General features: G+C 40.6%; 1 protein-coding gene across 1 annotated transcript in view; it reads right to left on the bottom strand.

The window, feature by feature from the left end:
• Nucleotides 1-22,107, bottom strand: part of DUSP11 (dual specificity phosphatase 11) — a 130,156-nt gene that overhangs the window by 68,464 nt on the left and 39,585 nt on the right. The window contains exons 9-11 of the mRNA XM_053719376.1: nucleotides 17,147-17,278; nucleotides 14,231-14,362; nucleotides 5,764-5,895 (exon numbers count right to left, since the gene is read on the bottom strand). Coding sequence (XP_053575351.1) covers nucleotides 5,764-5,895; nucleotides 14,231-14,362; nucleotides 17,147-17,278 — 396 coding nt within the window. The remainder of the gene's footprint in view (nucleotides 1-5,763; nucleotides 5,896-14,230; nucleotides 14,363-17,146; nucleotides 17,279-22,107) is intronic.

Genomic DNA, 22,107 nt, shown 5'->3' with positions numbered 1-22,107 from the left:
GGAAGCTTTAACCCTTAAAATAACGGAACCGGAGCCGTTTTAAGCTTTAAACCCCTTTACAGTCCCTGGTATCTGCTTTGCTGAGACCCAACCAAACCCAAAGGGGAATACGATACCAAATGACGCCTTCAGAAGTCTTTTATAAGTATCAGAGCTCCTCTCACATGCGACTGCATGCCATGCCTCTCAAAAACAAGTGCGCAACACCGGCGCGAAAATGAGACTCTGCCTATGCTTTGGGAAAGCCCCTAAAGAATAAGGTGTCTAAAACAGTGCCTGCCGATATTATTATATCAAAATACCCAGATAAAATGATTCCTCAAGGCTAAATATGTGGTAATAATCAATCGATTTAGCCCAGAAAAAGTCTACAGTTTAAATAAGCCCTTGTGAAGCCCTTATTTACAATCGTAATAAACATGGCTTACCGGATCCCATAGGGAAAATGACAGCTTCCAGCATTACATCGTCTTGTTAGAATGTGTCATACCTCAAGCAGCAAGGGACTGCAAACTGTTCCCCCAACTGAAGTTAATTGCTCTCAACAGTCCTGTGTGGAACAGCCATGGATTTTAGTTACGGTTGCTAAAATCATTTTCCTCATACAAACAGAATTCTTCATCTCATTTCTGTTTCTGAGTAAATAGTACGTACCAGCACTATTTGAAAATAACAAACTCTTGATTGAATAATGAAAAACTACAGTTAAACACTAAAAAACTCTAAGCCATCTCCGTGGAGATGTTGCCTGTACAACGGCAAAGAGAATGACTGGGGTAGGCGGAGCCTAGGAGGGATCATGTGACCAGCTTTGCTGGGCTCTTTGCCATTTCCTGTTGGGGAAGAGAATATCCCACAAGTAAGGATGACGCCGTGGACCGGACACACCTATGTTGGAGAAACTAAGTTTAAAAACACCACAGACCTCTCACAACGACCTATCCTTAGTTAGGTTGCAAGAGAATGACTGGATATGACATGTGAGGGGAGGAGCTATATAGCAGCTCTGCTTGGGTGATCCTCTTGCAACTTCCTGTTGGGGAAGAGATATAATCCCATAAGTAATGGATGACCCGTGGACTGACTACACTTAACAAGAGAAATACCCAATGTTTACATGTTCTTTGCTTTTTTTGTAAGTTATAGGGCAATAAATACAAGTAGCACTTTGCTATTTCCAAACCACTTTTTTTCAAAATTAGCACTAGTTACATTGGAACACTGATATCTTTCAGGAATCCCTGAATATCCATTGACATGTATATATATTTTTTTTTAGAAGACATCCCAAAGTATTGATCTAGGCCCATTTTGGTATATTTCCTGCCACCATTTCACCTCCAAATGAGACCAAATAAAAAATTGTTCACAAACTTTAGATTTCTCACTGAAATTATTTGCAAACAACCTGTGCAATTGTGGCACAAATGATTGTAAATGCTTCTCTGGGATCCCCTTTGTTCATAAATAGCAGACATATATGGCTTTGGCATTTTTTTTGGTAATTAGAAGGCCGCTAAATGCCACTGCGCACCACACATGTATTATGCCCAGCAGTGGAGGGGTTAATTAGGGAGCATGTAGGGAGCTTCTAGGGTTAATTTTAGCTTTAGTTTAGTGTAGTAGACAACCCCAAGAATTGATCTAGGCCCATCTTGGTATATTTCATGCCACCATTTCACCGCCAAATGCGATCAAATAAAAAAAAAATCGTTCACTTTTTCACAATTTTAGGTTTCTCACTGAAATTATTTAAAAACAGCCGGTGCAATTATGGCACAAATGGTTGTAAAAGCTTCTCTGGGATCCCCTTTGTTCATAAATAGCAGACACATATGGCTTTGGCATTGCTTTTTGGTAATTAGAAGGCCACGAAATGCCACTGCGCACAACACGTGTATTATGCCCAGCAGTGAAGGGGTTAATTAGGGAGCGTGTAGGGTTAATTTTAGCTTAAGTGTAGTGTAGTAGAGTAGAAAACCCAAAGTATTGATCTAGACCCATTTTGGTATATTTCAGGCCACCATTTCCCCGCCAAATGCGATCAAATAAAAAAAAAATTGTTCACTTTTTCACAAACTTTAGTTTTCTCACTGAAATTATTTACAAACAGCTTGTGCAATTATGGCACAAATGGTTGTAAATGCTTCTCTGGGATCCCCTTTGTTCAGAAATAGCAGACATATATGGCTTTGGCGTTGCTTTTTGGAAATTAGAAGGCCACGAAATGCCGCTGCGCATCACATGTGTATTATGTCTAGCAATGAAGGGGTTAATTAGGTAGCTTGTAGGGAGCTTGCAGGGTTAATTTTAGCTTTAATGTAGAGATCAGCCTCCCACCTGACACATCAGACCCCCTGATCCCTCCCAAACAGTGCTCTTCCCTCCCCCAGCCCACAATTGTCCCCGCCATCTTAAGTACTGGCAGAAAGTCTGCCAGTACTAAAATAAAAGGTATTTTAAAAAAACATATTTTTTTTAGCATATTTACATATGCTGATGTGTAGGATTCCCCCCTTAGCCCCCAACCTCCCTGATCCCCCCCAAACAGCTCTCTAACCCTCCCCATCTACCTTACCTGTCTGCCAGTACCCAGTTTCAGCAAAAAAATGCCTTTTTTATTCTTTTTTTCTTCCGTAGTGTAGCTTCCCCCCCCCAAAGAACCCCCCTCCACCTCCCAGATCACTTTTATTTTTTTTTTACTTTTACCCAATTTTTATTATTATAAGTTTTCTGTAGTGTAGCCGTTCCCACCCGCATCCACCCTGTGCACGCGCCCGCCCCCCGTGCACGCACGCGCATCCGTGCATGCACGCGCGCCCCCCCCGGTGATCCCGCCCACGATCCCGCCCCCCTCCACTCCACACAGCGCATCGATGGCCGCCCACCCGCCGCCCAGACTGGCTCCCACCCACCAACGATACCGGCCATCGATGTCCGGTGCAGAGAGGGCCACAGAGTGGCTCTCTCTGCATCGGATGGCCAAGGGGGGTTATTGCAGGATGCCTCGATATCGAGGCATCACTGCAATAACCGGAAAGCGGCTGGAAGCGATCAGGATCGCTTCCAGCTGCTTTCCAGATCAAGGACGTACGCCATACGTTCTCTGTCATTAACTGTATTTTTTTTGAGGACGTATGGCGTACGTCCTTGGTCATTAAGGGGTTAATATTACATTAGCATCATTGTAGTAATAAAATAGTTAATACTGAAGGTAATATTGTTACTTTGAACATATTTGAAACATAGTTTATTATAACAACCTATGTCTTTATATATACTCAAATACTGTAATAGAGCACATTATAAAATGTTATAAATTGATAAAAGTATATATAAAATAAATATATGCATTTATTAAAATAGCCAGTACATGGAGCTGTCCGCTTGTGTTGCAGCACAGCCAAGCAAGCTGAAATTAATCAGTTTAACCAGACCTGAGCTATCGAGCAGATTTCAAAGGAACAAGATCTTCCTGTCTATAAATCAGTCTAGATTGGAATGCATGGAAAGAACTGCAGAAAAATGCAAGTGAAGTCTGTGTTGTGTGATTATTTTATTAGGTTAATAATGCTGTTTAGCAAATGATTTTGTGCATTTAACTTAGTATAATTATATATTCTGTGTTGTGTGATTATTTTATAAGGTTTATAATGCTCTTTAGCATTTAAAGTCTTCATTTCAAAGCTTTAAAAATAATGTATTAGGTGTTACTTATGACAATTTTGAGATGGGCCTGGAACCTCTCTCCCTCACTTCCCATTGACTTACATTATAAACTGGGTTTCAATTTACAACGGTTTCGATTTACAACCATTCCTTCTGGAACCTAACCCCGGCGTAAACTGAGGGCTACATATATAAAGAGTCAAAGGAAGCTCGAAATCTGCACAACCAGGCTGAAAACCATAATAGCAAGAAAACAATGCCACAAGTAAATAAATGTTTCTTAAGAAGGTTACCTGGCATAATGCCAGAAAACCTTGCTGTACAGAAGTAACCGGAATGCTTCAAAAAGCAACTTCTGTAAGGATAACAAATAAAAGGCATAGAAATCCTAAAACCGTTTATCTGGTTACAGTAAGACTTCTTTCTTAAAGTTATATAAGCGAAATAGTTTTATCAGGCTGTATAGCTCAAACATATTATTTTAACACACATTTCCATCTGAATGGATGTTGCTTTACAGTCTCTCTTTAAAACCTCTAATATCTGTACCTTGTGCATAGCCTTAGTGATGAATATGAAGACATATAGCCATTGCACTTGTTTGCCTTTATATGTAAAAGGTACTGATCGGACATACTATTTTACTTTACAGGGACATGCTGATTGGCTATTTATTTTTGCTTATTTTTCTCTGGTGAATAGAAATAAGATATAAATCATGAAAGGGTTTCTCACAGGAATAAATACGAATTTATGTTGATTAACATGTCCCTTTAAAGGGATACTGAACCCAATTTTTTTCTTTCATGATTCAGATAAAGCATGCGACTTTTTAATTTATTCCTATTATGAATTTTTCTTTATTCTCTTGCTATCTTTATTTGAAAAGCAAGAATATAAGTTTAGAAGCAGGCCCATTTGTGGTTCAGAACCTCGGTTGTCCTTGCTGATTGGACTGCACCAATAAACAAGTGCTGTCCAGTGTACTAAACCAAAAAAAATGTCTGGCTCCTCATCTTAGATGCCTTCTTTTTCAAATAAAGATAGAAAGAGAACGAAGAAAAATTGATAATAGGAGTAAATTAGAAAGTTGCTTAAAAGTGCATGCTCTATCTGATTCATGAAAGAAAAATTTTGGGTTTAGTATCCCTTTAAAAACAACAACAAAAAACACAGAATTTCCAAAGAAAATCATTACTGCAGTTCAGACATCCTTACTAGATAGAACCTTGCTTTCCAGTAAACATGGGCTCTGTTGGATAGGGACCCCTTTCTCTTGTAGCCTTGTTCATGCACAGGAACATCTATTTTTATTAAAGAGACAGTCTACACCAGAATTTTAAAAAGATACATAATCCCTTTATAACTCCTTCCCCAGTTTTGCATAACCAACACAGTTACATTAATATACTTTTTACCTGTGATTACCTTGTATCTAAGCCTATGCTGACTGCCCCTTTATTTAAGTTCTTTTGACAGACTTGCATTTTAGCCATTCAGTACTGACTCCTAGGTAACTCCACAGGCATGAGCACGATATCTATATGACACATGAACTAACACCCTTTAGTAGTGAAAAACTGTCAAAATGCATTCAGATAAGAGGCAGCCTTCAAAAGCTAAGAAATTAGCAGACGAGCCCACCTAGGTTTAGCTTTCAACTAAGAATACCAAAAGAACAAAGTAAAATTGATGATAAAAGTAAATTGGAAAGTTGTTTAAAATTGCATGCCCTATCTGAATCATGAAAGTTTAGTTTTGACTTTACTGTCCCTTTAACTCCAAAAAGAAGCTGAACTATGAGATACAGATGAAAAAGATCAGTTTTAAAACTGTACTATATACAGAATGTTGTGTTGTTTATCAGGGCATTTATTAAAGAAGACTATTTAATTTTATTGAGTAAGTTATTTGTAAGTATGTTTTTTTGTTTTAGATGTACAATAATAACTGATGCCAGATAATGTTTGCAAGTCTATTCAAGTTTATGTATTTAATTTACAAAGTTTAACGTAACTGCTGTTCATGAACACACTGGTCCAGAGTGCTCTAGTACTAGCAACAGCTCTTCTCTATACTATATCAAAACATTACCTTGAGTATCTGTGAGGATCATCTGCCATAGGTGGAAAACGGTGCATGGTTGGTGGCATGTTATGTATAGGAGGGTACGGATGAGTGTGTACCGGGAACCTGGGAACAGGGGCTTGATCCATACGGAAATGGCTGCACAAATAAAAATAAAATACAAAATCTAATGTCACTAGACAGGTAACACGATAAATAAACACCAACAACAAATGCTGTAAGTATAAATATTGTAAGATGGCTTTACAGTATTACATTTTGACTATTATATAATCTTATCTTCAAAGGCATAACTAGAACTCACTGGGCCCCAGGGCAAACTCTTTGGCAGGGCCCTCATCTTTTGAACAGCACCTTTTCCAAAGCATAGCTAATGAGCAATATATATATATATATATATATATACACACATTATATATATATATATATATATATATATATATATATATATATATATATATATATATATATATATATATATATATATATATATATATATATATATATATATATATATATATATATATCAGTAGTACCTTAGGAGCCGTGAATGCCAGTGTCCCTCACTGTCAAGTTACGGCTCAGCACTGCCAATAAACCTCCAAATGAGGCAGCTCCAAAGAGTAACACTACCCGGTTCACAACAGTGAGTGACAACACCTGGAACATGAGCGTAGTGGAGAGGAGGTGGTAGAGCAGCATGAGAGCGGCAGAGCCAGCACAGCCTGGATTTTGCCTAAAAGTGGAATTGGCTGACATTCTTGTAGTTCGTACTACTATTGGAAGAAAGGAAAGTGACAATATCAAATTGCTGCTCTAAATCACTCTTCATTGATCTGGTGTTGGGTGGTATTTTTTTCTTGTATGTAGACTTGATGGCATATATTGACTCTGACGTCATAGGTTGATCTCAGGGTAAGAAATGGTAACGGTTACAGTCTGCTTATTGGTTCTCAGTCATTCTTTGATAGATAACGGGGCATGGTACTATGGCTCTTTACATGTGTTCCTTATTTTTATATACAGTCACTATCTATGTATTTCTGGGTTTTATGTCGGATTAGTTATCATCATGCCTTTAGTTAAATACAAAGTACTGACACTCTGACAACAGATTAAAACTTCTACACTCACAGTGATTAGCTGTTGTCTGACAGTATGTTAATCTAGCAGCCTCTACACTCACAGTGATTAGCTGTTGTCTGACAGTATGTTAATCTAGCAGCCTCTACACTCACAGTGATTAGCTGTTGTCTGACAGTATGCTAATCTAGCAGCCTCTACACTCAGTGATTAGCTGTTGTCTGACAGTATGTTAATCTAGCAGCCTCTACACTCACAGTGATTAGCTGTTGTCTGACAGTATGCTAATCTAGCAGCCTCTACACTCAGTGATTAGCTGTTGTCTGACAGTATGTTAATCTAGCAGCCTCTACCCTCAGTGATTAGCTGTTGTCTGACAGTATGTTAATCTAGCAGCCTCTACACTCAGTGATTAGCTGTTTTCTGACAGTATGTTAATCTAGCAGCCTCTACCCTCAGTGATTAGCTGTTGTCTGACAGTATGCTAATCTAGCAGCCTCTACACTCACAGTGATTAGCTGTTGTCTGACAGTATGTTAATCTAGCAGCCTCTACCCTCAGTGATTAGCTGTTGTCTGACAGTATGTTAATCTAGCAGCCTCTACCCTCAGTGATTAGCTGTTGTCTGACAGTATGTTAATCTAGCAGCCTCTACCCTCAGTGATTAGCTGTTGTCTGACAGTATGCTAATCTAGCAGCCTCTACACTCACAGTGATTAGCTGTTGTCCGACAGTATGTTAATCTAGCAGCCTCTACCCTCAGTGATTAGCTGTTGTCTGATAGTATGTTAATCTAGCAGCCTCTACACTCACAGTGATTAGCTGTTGTCTGACAGTATGTTAATCTAGCAGCCTCTACCCTCAGTGATTAGCTGTTGTCTGACAGTATGTTAATCTAGCAGCCTCTACACTCACAGTGATTAGCTGTTGTCCGACAGTATGTTAATCTAGCAGCCTCTACCCTCAGTGATTAGCTGTTGTCTGATAGTATGTTAATCTAGCAGCCTCTACACTCACAGTGATTAGCTGTTGTCTGACAGTATGTTAATCTAGCAGCCTCTACCCTCAGTGATTAGCTGTTGTCTGACAGTATGCTAATCTAGCAGCCTCTACCCTCAGTGATTAGCTGTTGTCTGACAGTATGCTAATCTAGCAGCCTCTACCCTCAGTGATTAGCTGTTGTCTGACAGTATGCTAATCTAGCAGCCTCTACCCTCAGTGATTAGCTGTTGTCTGACAGTATGCTAATCTAGCAGCCTCTACCCTCAGTGATTAGCTGTTGTCTGACAGTATGTTAATAAAGCAGCATCTACACTCACAGTGATTAGCTGTTGTCTGACAGTATGTTAATCTAGCAGCCTCTACCCTCAGTGATTAGCTGTTGTCGGACAGTATGCTAATCTAGCAGCCTCTACCCTCAGTGATTAGCTGTTGTCTGACAGTATGCTAATCTAGCAGCCTCTACCCTCAGTGATTAGCTGTTGTCTGAAAATATGCTAACCTAGCAGCCTCTACACTCACAGTGATTAGCTGTTGTCTGACAGTATGCTAATCTAGCAGCCTCTACCCTCAGTGATTAGCTGTTGTCTGACAATATGCTAATCTAGCAGCCTCTACACTCACAGTGATTAGCTGTTGTCTGACAGTATGTTAATCTAGCAGCCTCTACACTCACAGTGATTAGCTGTTGTCTGACAGTACAGTCTGCTTATTGGTTCTCAGTCATTCTTTGATAGATAACGGGGCATGGTACTATGGCTCTTTACATGTGTTCCTTATTTTTATATACAGTCACTATCTATGTATTTCTGGGTTTTATGTCGGATTAGTTATCATCATGCCTTTAGTTAAATACAAAGTACTGACACTCTGACAACAGATTAAAACTTCTACACTCACAGTGATTAGCTGTTGTCTGACAGTATGTTAATCTAGCAGCCTCTACACTCACAGTGATTAGCTGTTGTCTGACAGTATGTTAATCTAGCAGCCTCTACACTCACAGTGATTAGCTGTTGTCTGACAGTATGCTAATCTAGCAGCCTCTACACTCAGTGATTAGCTGTTGTCTGACAGTATGTTAATCTAGCAGCCTCTACACTCACAGTGATTAGCTGTTGTCTGACAGTATGCTAATCTAGCAGCCTCTACACTCAGTGATTAGCTGTTGTCTGACAGTATGTTAATCTAGCAGCCTCTACCCTCAGTGATTAGCTGTTGTCTGACAGTATGTTAATCTAGCAGCCTCTACACTCAGTGATTAGCTGTTTTCTGACAGTATGTTAATCTAGCAGCCTCTACCCTCAGTGATTAGCTGTTGTCTGACAGTATGCTAATCTAGCAGCCTCTACACTCACAGTGATTAGCTGTTGTCTGACAGTATGTTAATCTAGCAGCCTCTACCCTCAGTGATTAGCTGTTGTCTGACAGTATGTTAATCTAGCAGCCTCTACCCTCAGTGATTAGCTGTTGTCTGACAGTATGTTAATCTAGCAGCCTCTACCCTCAGTGATTAGCTGTTGTCTGACAGTATGCTAATCTAGCAGCCTCTACACTCACAGTGATTAGCTGTTGTCCGACAGTATGTTAATCTAGCAGCCTCTACCCTCAGTGATTAGCTGTTGTCTGATAGTATGTTAATCTAGCAGCCTCTACACTCACAGTGATTAGCTGTTGTCTGACAGTATGTTAATCTAGCAGCCTCTACCCTCAGTGATTAGCTGTTGTCTGACAGTATGTTAATCTAGCAGCCTCTACACTCACAGTGATTAGCTGTTGTCCGACAGTATGTTAATCTAGCAGCCTCTACCCTCAGTGATTAGCTGTTGTCTGATAGTATGTTAATCTAGCAGCCTCTACACTCACAGTGATTAGCTGTTGTCTGACAGTATGTTAATCTAGCAGCCTCTACCCTCAGTGATTAGCTGTTGTCTGACAGTATGCTAATCTAGCAGCCTCTACCCTCAGTGATTAGCTGTTGTCTGACAGTATGCTAATCTAGCAGCCTCTACCCTCAGTGATTAGCTGTTGTCTGACAGTATGCTAATCTAGCAGCCTCTACCCTCAGTGATTAGCTGTTGTCTGACAGTATGCTAATCTAGCAGCCTCTACCCTCAGTGATTAGCTGTTGTCTGACAGTATGTTAATAAAGCAGCATCTACACTCACAGTGATTAGCTGTTGTCTGACAGTATGTTAATCTAGCAGCCTCTACCCTCAGTGATTAGCTGTTGTCGGACAGTATGCTAATCTAGCAGCCTCTACCCTCAGTGATTAGCTGTTGTCTGACAGTATGCTAATCTAGCAGCCTCTACCCTCAGTGATTAGCTGTTGTCTGAAAATATGCTAACCTAGCAGCCTCTACACTCACAGTGATTAGCTGTTGTCTGACAGTATGCTAATCTAGCAGCCTCTACCCTCAGTGATTAGCTGTTGTCTGACAATATGCTAATCTAGCAGCCTCTACACTCACAGTGATTAGCTGTTGTCTGACAGTATGTTAATCTAGCAGCCTCTACACTCACAGTGATTAGCTGTTGTCTGACAGTATGCTAATCTAGCAGCCTCTACACTCACAGTGATTAGCTGTTGTCCGACAGTATGATGATCTACAGCCTCTACCCTCAGTGATTAGCTGTTGTCTGACAATATGCTAATCTAGCAGCCTCTACACTCACAGTGATCAGCTGTTGTCTGACAGTATGTTAATCTAGCAGCCTCTACACTCACAGTGATTAGCTGTTGTCTGACAGTATGCTAATCTAGCAGCCTCTACACTCACAGTGATTAGCTGTTGTCCGACAGAATGATGATCTACAGCCTCTACCCTCAGTGATTAGCTGTTGTCTGACAGTATGCTAATCTAGCAGCCTCTACACTCACAGTGATTAGCTGTTGTCTGACAGTATGTTAATCTAGCAGCCTCTACACTCACAGTGATTAGCTGTTGTCTGACAGTATGTTAATCTAGCAGCCTCTACACTCACAGTGATTAGCTGTTGTCTGACAGTATGCTAATCTAGCAGCCTCTACACTCACAGTGATTAGCTGTTGTCCGACAGAATGATGATCTACAGCCTCTACCCTCAGTGATTAGCTGTTGTCTGACAGTATGCTAATCTAGCAGCCTCTACACTCACAGTGATCAGCTGTTGTCGGACAGTATGCTAATATAGCAGCCTCTACCCTCAGTGATTAGCTGTTGTCTGATAGTATGTTAATCTAGCAGTCTCTACATTCAGTGATTAGCTGTTGTCCGACAGTATGATGATCTACAGCCTCTACCCTCAGTGATTAGCTGTTGTCTGACAATATGCTAATCTAGCAGCCTCTACACTCACAGTGATTAGCTGTTGTCTGACAGTATGTTAATCTAGCAGCCTCTACACTCACAGTGATTAGCTGTTGTCTGACAGTATGCTAATCTAGCAGCCTCTACACTCACAGTGATTAGCTGTTGTCCGACAGTATGATGATCTACAGCCTCTACCCTCAGTGATTAGCTGTTGTCTGACAGTATGTTAATCTAGCAGCCTCTACACTCACAGTGATTAGCTGTTGTCGGACAGTATGCTAATCTAGCAGCCTCTACCCTCAGTGATTAGCTGTTGTCTGATAGTATGTTAATCTAGCAGTCTCTACATTCAGTGATCAGCTGTTGTCTGACAGTATGCTGATCTAGCAGCCTCTACACTCAGTGATTAGCTGTTGTCTGACAGTATGTTTAACTAGAAGCCTCTACACTCACAGTGATTAGCCGCTGTCTGACAGTATGCTAATTTAGCAGCCTCTACACTCACAGCAATTAGCTGTTGTCTGACAGTATGCTAATCTAGCAGCCTCTACACTCACAGTGATTAGCCGTTGTCTGACAGTATGCTAATTTAGCAGCCTCTACACTCACAGCAATTAGCTGTTGTCTGACAGTATGCTAATCTAGCAGCCTCTACACTCACAGTGATTAGCTGTTGTCAGACAGTATGCTAATCTAGCAGCCTCTACCCTCAGTGATTAGCTGTTGTCTGATAGTATGCTAATCTAGCAGTCTCTACATTCAGTGATTAGCTGTTGTCTGACAGTATGCTAATCTAGCAGCCTCTACACTCAAAGTGATTAGCTGTTGTCCGACAGTATGCTGATCTAGCAGCCTCTACACTCAGTGATTAGCTGTTGTCTGACAGTATGTTTATCTAGCAGCCTCTACACTCACAGTGATTAGCCGTTGTCTGACAGTATGCTAATCTAGCAGCCTCTACACTCACAGTGATTAGCTGTTTGACAGTATGCTAATTTAGCAGCCTCTACACTCACAGTGATTAGCTGTTGTCTGACAGTATGATAATAAAGCAGCCTCTACACTCAGTGATTAGATGTTGTCGGACAGTATGCTAATCTAGCAGCCTCTACCCTCAGTGATTAGCTGTTGTCTGATAATATGTTAATCTAGCAGTCTCTACATTCAGTGATTAGCTGTTGTCGGACAGTATGCTAATCTAGCAGCCTCTACCCTCAGTGATTAGCTGTTGTCTGACAGTATGCTAATCTAGCAGCCTCTACACTCACAGTGATTAGCTGTTGTCTGACAGTATGCTAATCTAGCAGCCTCTACACTCACAGTGATTAGCTGTTGTCCGACAGTATGATGATCTAGCAGCCTCTACACTCACAGTGATTAGCTGTTGTCTGACAGTATGATGATCTACAGCCTCTACAGTCACAGTGATTAGCTGTTGTCTGACAGTATGCTAATCTAGCAGCCTCTACACTCACCGTGATTAGCTGTTGTCTGACAGTATGCTAATCTAGCAGTTTGATGCATGTCCAGACAACTTTTTGATTTTCTAATATGGCAATCTATATGCATCATGTACCCTAAACTTATATCCTCCTTAATGTGGAAGTGAACTTACTTTCTAATACTTAGATAATATTCCACAACTATAGCAATCACTTTTCACTTAGGCAAAGTTAACAAATCTGATAAAGCTTTCAATCTCTCTCATGAAATTCTATTTGTTATTGTAGGTGACAAAAGGTCCTTGATATAGCTATATGGCTGGGTGTGTATCTGCTTTGCTCATGAGCTATTCTCTTAATGACCTGAAAAAAGGGAAATTGAGAAAGGTAGAGAAGAGGGAAAGAAGAAAAAAAAAAAAAAAAAAAAAAAAAGGTGTTTTCTTTCAGAATGTTAATATAGATATAGCTATTTGCGAGCTAGCTTTGCTTATATATTGGGACTGTACAGAGCCAGGTTCTGTATTTCGAATCCTGCATATAAACCCATAGATTTATGTCATTCAGCTTGGTGTTATCTCCTGTGTGTGTATGAGTGTGTCCCTGTGTATGTGCGTCCCTCTTTGTGTATCTTTCTATAGTGTATCTAATATCTCAGCACTCTGATACTAGCCAGTGAACTCAGCGCACATCACTGCTACCTGTATATTACAAAAATGCTTCTATTTAAAATTGAAATGCACCCCATGCACATTTTAATTCTTACCTTTCTATAGCCCTTAAAAATACATGAAATGGGGGGAAATATTGAAAGTGAAGTTTTCGGTTTTGTACTATGCATAATTAAAGATTTTATATTACAATCTCAAGGTGTTTCATGTCCGTGCTTTTGAAAAGCTGCAAAAAATAGCCACGTCATCCTTTTCACAGATTGCTGGTTTTCATCTATTAGAATTTGTTCTTTATTCATGTTAGAATATAAATGCTGTACATTACCCTAGACTGGGGATCCTAAAAAGGTCTTACAGGTTACCAAGAACTATATATGTTGGGTACTGATAATACCTATATTAGCTAACCTTTTATTTTTGTGCTAATAACTTAGATATCATAGAGCCATGTAAAAGATATTCCTCCCCTTTAAAGGTGTAAAGTGCACGTGGCCGGACTTTTGGCCGACGGACACTTGGCCGACGGACACTTGGCCGAAACACAAGTGGCTGTCAGATAACAGTCCGGCCAAGAGATAGATAGATTTGATAGATAGATACATAGATTAGATAGATAGATCAATAGATACATTTGATAGATACAATAGATAGATAGATTTGATAGATAATTTCCCAGACAGAGAATTACAAAACGTGCGGCCTGGGACCCATGGTAAGGTTCCCAGAGGCTGTTGCGGCGCCCGAGGCTCTGATTAGAACAGATCACTCTGGAACGTATCTGCCCTCGGCCGAAATCGGAACATTCTTTAGCTTTCTGTCTGTAAGCCAAATGTCCGTCGGCCAAATGTTCTTCTGCCAAATGTCGTCCTGCAATTTGTCAGAGCACCAAAGTGCATGGTCTCTCTGGCTTTTAAATGAAAGTTTGTTGCATAAAACCTACTGATGTTACTGTTTTTTGTTAGTTCTTTTCTGACACACAAAGCTTACTTGGAAGGCCATCGCTGCTGCTCATGCTGGGGACGTAAAGGCCGATGACATGCAGGGGCTGCAGTAATACCATTTGGTGAGTGCTGCCGATATGTAGCCTGAGGGAGCTTGGGATAGTCTAATTCAGAGTTGCTTTGAAAAGAAGAAGAAAAAATAATGTAACCTTAAAGATGTGCAGTTACCCTAATTTGTTGCAGAGGGATTTTCATATATGGAACAGCTTGGGGAAGAAAACAACACAGTGCGCAGCTGATTACATCACCACATAAACACAAAGTTCCACATAGATTCCAATTAGGGTTGCACCGATACGGATACTAGTATCGGTGCCGATAACAAGTATTTGTATGAGTACTTGTACTCATGCAAATGCACCAATACTTAAACCGATACCTCCAATTCCTACCTATACGCCATCTTGTGGAGTTTTTCAAACTTCAAAATGTTTCCATTTCATTTTAAGCTGGAGTGAAGACTTAACTAAAACTTGTTTATTTCTGTTCTGTCAATACAAATTGCTATGCAGCTGGAAGCCTACCTGGGTTAGATCACTGTACCTCATTCTGACAAACCCCTGAAGTAGTGGGCAGTTAATAAACAGATTTCCAGCTCTGGCTAAAATGGCCCAAAAATATCTTTCTGCCCCATGCAGTAGTGTGAAAAGTGAAATACCGTTCAGCTTAGCGTCAAACGTCCTTACTGATAAAAGAAACAGACTTATAGCTGAACATGCAGAGATGCTTCTGTTCCTTAATAAGAACTTGCCACTAACTTTTGAAAAATTATTTTAAATTGCTAGATTGCCTGTTATACTGCTAGTTATCATCTTGAACAATTCTGATCAAAACATACTGTACTCTGAGGAACATCCTTAGCTAGGGCTGGACTGGGAATAAAAAGCAGCCCTGGAAAAATATGAAGACCAGCCCTATTGTCTGTTGAATGCAAATGCCCCATTTTTCTCAAAAGGGGATTACTGGGACACTCCTTCCCCAATGTTTTTTTTTTCAGAATTAAATTATATTACTTTGTATTAAATACAAATGTCAGATTGATGTTATATAGGCATCCTACAACCCAAAAAAAAAAGTGTCGGTAATTGGTATCAGTGAGTATTTTAAAAAAAATATATCGGTACTTGTACTCAGTCTTTAAAAAAAAATGGTATCGGTGCAACCCTAATTCCTATAATACTGGGATTCCTTGTATATCCCAGTACTCTCCAGTTTTGCAGAGACTTCACACTATGGGGTTGATAGCAATCCTTGAGAAGAGAAAAAACAAAATACTTATCTAATGATGTTATATAGACTATCACTAATAAAGTCTTTTTTTTAGATAAATCATTTGACAAGTTTTTTTTCTAAAGGACTGTGATTGATCCTTCTGTTCCATATTGCCTTAAAGGGACATTAATATGCTGGGAACAACTACAATAGGTTGGTTACTAATCATAATGCTGTTGGTTCCCCTCATTATCCTCAGGCATATTACCCCAGGACTGGCATAAAGCCGATGTGGTGCCACTTTTTAAAAGGGAAAGCAGGGCTGATCCAGGAAGCTATAGACCAGTTAGTCTGAGATTGGTAGCAGGCAAGATAGTTGAAGGGATTATACTGACGAGTATATTCATGTAAAACAAGATTATGAGTTCAAATCAGCATGGTTTCATGAGAAATAGATCATGTCATACTAATCTAATTAGATTTTATGAGGAAGGAAGGAAGAATATAGATAAAGGAGAATCAGTTGATGTGCCACATGAGATTATTGTACAAAATTAAGGAACTGGGGCAATCTGAAATTGGATAATTAACTAGATAAAATACAGGGAGCAATGAGTAGTAGTAAATGGACCTTACTCAGATTGGACAAAGGTAATCAGTGGATTCCCCCAGGGATCAGTACTGGACCCTGTTCTTTTTTAATATTTTTATAAATGACTTGAAGCAAGGATTACATAGATATATCTCTATTTTTGCAGATGATACAATGTTGTGTAAAGTCATTAGGTCATGCAGGATGAAATTACAAGGCGATTTACAAAAATTGGAAGAAAGGGCTGGTAAATGAAAAATGAGATTTAAAACTGGAAAAATAAGGTTCTACATTTTGGAAGTAATATTAAGCAGGCAATCTATTATTTAAATTGGACTAGACATAGCCAAACAGAGGAGGAAAGGGGTTTGGGAATAGTAATAGATAACAAGCTAAAGATGGGTGCACAATGCAGGGCAGCGGTTTCTAAGGCTAATACGATGCTAGCATGTATTAAGACATTGATACAAGGGAGGAAAGCATAATTCTGTCACTATATAAATCCCTGGTAAGACCTCTCCTTGAGTATGGCGTGCAGTTCTGGGGACCAATCTCAAAAAAGAGACATTGCAGAGTTAGAAAAAGCTCAGAGAATGGCCACATAAATAATAAAGGGAAAGGAGAATTTAAACTATGAGGAGAGGTTAGCCAAACTGGATCAGTTTTCTCTAGAAGAAAATGCGCTTGAGAAGTGATATGATTAATTCATATAAATATATTCAAGGTCCATATACAGAACTTTGCACCATCTTACGTTTTATGCAAGAAATAGGTAAGTCTAAAGTATGTAACTATAAAATAGACAAAATGTTAAACCTACATTAAAATTCTTAGAATATAAATGATGTACATTACCCTTTACGAGACTGGGGATCCAAAAAAAAAGTCTCACAGGTTTGGTTGGGTACTGATAATACCTATATTAGCTAACTTTTTATTTTTGTGCTAATAAACTTAGATATCATAGAGCCATGTAAAAGATATCCCTTTAAAAGTGTAAAGTGCATGGTCTCTCTGGCTTTTAAATGAAAGTTTGTTGCATAAAACCTACTGATGTTACTGTTCTTTGTTAGTTATTTTCTGACACACAATGCTTACCTGGAAGGCCATCGCTGCTGCTCATGCTGGGGACGTAAAGGCCGATGACATGCAGGGGCTGCAGTAATACCATTTGGTGAGTGCTGCCGATATGTGGCCTGAGGGAGCTTGGGATAGTCTAATTCAGAGTTGCTTTGAAAAGAAGAAGAAGAAAAAATAATGTAACCTTAAAGATGTGTGTAATGTAAACATTCTGCATATTTTTTGTTTTACCAAACAGAAGCAGTGGGGGAAATTATACAATGATTAGTGATAAAACCACCATTAAGACACTTCTACAAATCTGCTTTTACCCTAATTTGTTGCAGAGGGATCTTCATATACGGAACAGTTTGGGGAAGAAAACAACACAGTGGGCAGCTGATTAGATCACCACATAAGCACAAAGTTCCACATATATTCCTATAATATTGGGATTCCTTGTACAGTGGGGCAAAAAAGTATTTAGTCAGCCACCAATTGTGCAAGTTCTCCCACTTAAGAAGATGAGAGAGGCCTGTAATTTTCATCATTGTTATACCTCAACTATGAGAGACAAAATGTGGAAACAAATCCAGACAATCACATTGTCTGATTTGGAAAGAATTTATTTGCATATTATAGTGGAAAATAAGTATTTGGTCACCTACAAACAAGAACGATTTCTAGCTCTCACAGACCTGTATCTTCTTCTTTAAGAGGCTCCTCTGTCCTCCACTCATTACCTGTATTAATGGCATGTGTTTGAACTTGTTATCAGTATAAAAGACACCTGTTCACAACCTCAAACAGTCATACTCCAAACTCCACTATGGTGAAGACCAAAGAGCTGTCGAAGGACACCAGAAACAAAATTGTAGACCTGCACCAGGCTGGGAAGACAATCTGAAATAGGCAAGCAGCTTGGAGTGAAGAAATCAACTGTGGGAGCAATAATTAGAAAATGGAAGACATACAAGACCACTGATAATCTCCCTCGATCTGGGGCTCCATGCAAGATCTCACCCCGTGGGGTCAAAATGATCACAAAAATGGTGAGCAAATATCCCAGAACCACATGGGGGGGGACCTAGTGAATGACATGCAGAGAGCTGGGAGCAACGTAACAAAAGCTACCATCAGTATCACACTACGCCGCCAGGGACTCAGATCCTGCAGTGCCAGACGTGTCCCCCTGCTTAAGCCAGTACATGTCCAGGTCCGTCTGAAGTATGCTAGAGAGCATTTGGATGATCCAGAAGCGGATTGGGAGAATGTCATATGGTCAGATGAAACCAAAGTAGAACTGTTTGGTAGAAACACAACTCGTCGTGTTTGGTGGAGAGAGAATGCTCAGTTGCAACCAAAGAACACCATACCTACTGTGAAGCATGGAAGTGGCAACATCATGCTTTGGGGCTGTTTCTCTGCAAAAGGAACAGGACGACTGATCCGTGTACATGAAAGAATGAATGGGGACATGTATTGTGAGATTTTGAGTGCAAACCTCCTTCCATCAGCAAGGGCATTGAAGATGAAACGTGGCTGGGTCTTTCAGCATGACAATGATCCCAAACACACCACCCGGGCAATGAAGGAGTGGCTTCGTAAGAAGCATTTGAAGGTCCTGGAGTGGCCTAGCCAGTCTCCAGATCTCAACCCCATAGAAAACCTTTGGAGGGAGTTGAAAGTCCGTGTTGCCCAGCGAGAGCCCCAAAACATCAATGCTCTAGAGGAGATCTGCATGCAGGAATGGGCCAACATACCAGCAACAGTGTGTGACAACCTTGTGAAGACTTACAGAAAACGTTTGACCTCTGTCATTGCCAACAAAGGATATATAACAGTATTGAGATGAACTTTTGATATTGGACCAAATACTTATTTTCCACCATAATTTGCAAATAAATTCTTTCCAAATCAGACAATGTGATTGTCTGGATTTGTTTCCACATTTTGTCTCTCATAGTTGAGGTATACCTATGATGAAAATTACAGGCCTCTCTCATCTTCTTAAGTGGGAGAACTTGCACAATTGGTGGCTGACTAAATACTTTTTTGTCCCACTGTATATCCCAGTACTGTCCAGCTTTGCAGAGACTTCACACTATGGGGTTGATAACAATCCATGAGAAAAAAACAAAAAAAGGGATTATACTGACGAGTATATTCATGTAAACAAGATTATGAGTTCAAATCAGCATGGTGTCATGAGAAAACATAATTTATGCTTACCTGATAAATTTATTTCTCTTGTAGTGTGTTCAGTCCACGGGTCATCCATTACTTATGGGATATATTCTCCTTCCCAACAGGAAGTTGCAAGAGGATCACCCAAGCAGAGCTGCTATATAGCTCCTCCCCTCACATGTCATATCCAGTCATTCGACCGAAACAAGACGAGAAAGGAGAAACTATAGGGTGCAGTGGTGACTGGAGTTATAATTTAAAATTTAGAACCTGCCTCAAAAAGACAGGGCGGGCCGTGGACTGAACACACTACAAGAGAAATAAATTTATCAGGTAAGCATAAATTATGTTTTCTCTTGTTAAGTGTGTTCAGTCCACGGGTCATCCATTACTTATGGGATACCAATACCAAAGCTAAAGTACACGGATGATGGGAGGGACAAGGCAGGAACATTAAACAGAAGGAACCACTGCCTGTAGAACCTGTCTCCCAAAAACAGCCTCCGAAGAAGCAAAAGTGTCAAATTTGTAAAATTTGCAAAAAGTATCAAGTGAAGACCAAGTTGCAGCCTTGCAAATCTGTTCAACAGAGGCCTCATTCTTAAAGGCCCAGGTGGAAGCCACAGCTCTAGTGGAATGAGCTGTAATTTTTTCAGGAGGCTGCTGTCCAGCAGTCTCGTAGGCTAAGCGTATTATGCTACGAAGCCAAAAAGAGAGAGAGGTAGCCGAAGCCTTTTGACCTCTCCTCTGTCCAGAGTAAACGACAAACAGAGAAGAAGTTTGTCGAAAATCTTTAGTTGCCTGTAAGTAGAACTTCAGGGCACGGACCACGTCTAGATTATGCAAAAGACGTTCCTTCTTTGAAGAAGGATTAGGGCATAACGATGGAACAACAATCTCTTGATTGATATTCCTGTTAGAAACAACCTTAGGTAAAAACCCAGGTTTAGTACGCAGGACTACCTTGTCTGAATGAAAGATCAGATAAGGAGAATCACAATGTAAGGCAGATAACTCAGAGACTCTTCGAGCCGAGGAAATAGCCATCAAAAACAGAACTTTCCAAGATAAAAGCTTAATATCAATGGAATGAAGGGGTTCAAACGGAACACCCTGAAGAACTTTAAGAACCAAGTTTAAGCTCCACGGAGGAGCAACAGTTTTAAACACAGGCTTAATCCTAGCCAAAGCCTGACAAAAAGCCTGGACGTCTGGATTCTCTGCCAGACGCTTGTGTAAAAGAATAGACAGCAGAAATCTGTCCCTTTAGTGAACTAGCGGATAAGCCCTTTTCTAAACCCTCTTGTAGAAAAGACAATATCCTAGGAATCCTAACCTTACTCCATGAGTAACTCTTGGATTCACACCAATATAAATATTTACGCCATATCTTGTGGTTAATTTTTCTAGTAACAGGTTTCCGAGCCTGTATTAATGTATCAATAACCGAATCCGAAAACCCACGCTTTGATAGAATCAAGCGTTCAATTTCCAAGCAGTCAGCCTCAGAGAAATTAGGTTTGGATGGTTGAAAGGACCCTGAATTAGAAGGTCCTGCCTCAGGGGTAGAGACCATGGTGGACAGGATGACATGTCCACTAGGTCTGCATACCAGGTCCTGCGTGGCCACGCAGGCGCTATCAGAATCACCGATGCTCTCTCCTGTTTGATCCTGGCAATCAGTCGAGGTAGCAACGGAAAAGGTGGAAACACATAAGCTATGTTGAAAACCCAAGGAGCTGCTAGTGCATCTACCAGCACCGCACCCGGGTCCCTGGACCTGGATCCGTAACAAGGAAGCTTGGCGTTCTGGCGAGATCCCATGAGATCCAGATCCGGTTTGCCCCAACGACGAATCAGTTGAGCAAATACCTCCGGGTGGAGTTCCCACTCCCCAGGATGAAAGGTCTGGAGACTTAGAAAATCCGCCTCCCAGTTCTCCACGCCTGGGATGTAGATCGCTGACAGGTGGCAAGAGTGAGACTCTGCCCAGCGAATTATCTTCGAGACTTCCAACATCGCTAGGGAACTACTGGTTCCCCCTTGATGATTGATGTAAGCCACAGTCGTGATGTTGTCCGACTGAAATCTGATGAACCTCAGAGTTGCTAACTGAGGCCAAGCTAGAAGAGCATTGAATATTGCTCTTAATTCTAGAATGTTTATCGGGAGGAGTCTCTCCTCCTGAGTCCACAATCCCTAAGCCTTCAGGGAGTCCCAGACTGCTCCCCAGCCTAGTAGGCTGGCATCTGTTGTTACAATCGTCCAATCTGGTCTGCAAAAAGTCATTCCTTTGGACAGATGAACCCGTGACAACCACCAGAGAAGAGAATCTCTGGTCTCCTGGTCCAGATTTAGCAAAGGGGACAGATCTGAGTAATCCCCGTTCCATTGACTTAGCATGCATAGTTGCAGCGGTCTGAGATGTAGGCACGCAAATGGCACTATGTCCATTGCTGCGACCATTAAGCCGATTACTTCCATGCACTGAGCTACTGATGGGCTTGGAATGGAGTGAAGGACACGGCAAGCATTGAGAATCTTTGATAACCTGGACTCCGTCAGGTAAATCTTCATCTCTACAGAATCTATAAGAGTCCCTAGAAAAGGGACCCTTGTGAGTGGTAACAGAGAACTCTTTTCCACGTTCACTTTCCACCCATGCGACCTCAGAAATGCTAGAACTATCTCTGTATGAGACTTTGCATTTTGAAAACTTGACGCTTGTATCAGAATGTCGTCTAGGTACGGAGCCACCGATATGCCTCGTGGTCTTAGTACCGCCAGAAGGGAGCCCAGAACCTTTGTAAAAA

The sequence above is a fragment of the Bombina bombina genome, chromosome 6 (genome assembly GCF_027579735.1).
Source record: "Bombina bombina isolate aBomBom1 chromosome 6, aBomBom1.pri, whole genome shotgun sequence".
NCBI classification, from domain to species: Eukaryota; Metazoa; Chordata; class Amphibia; order Anura; family Bombinatoridae; genus Bombina; species Bombina bombina.
The sequence above is the reverse complement of the archived record's forward strand: the minus strand, read 5'-3'. Positions and strand labels throughout refer to the sequence as shown.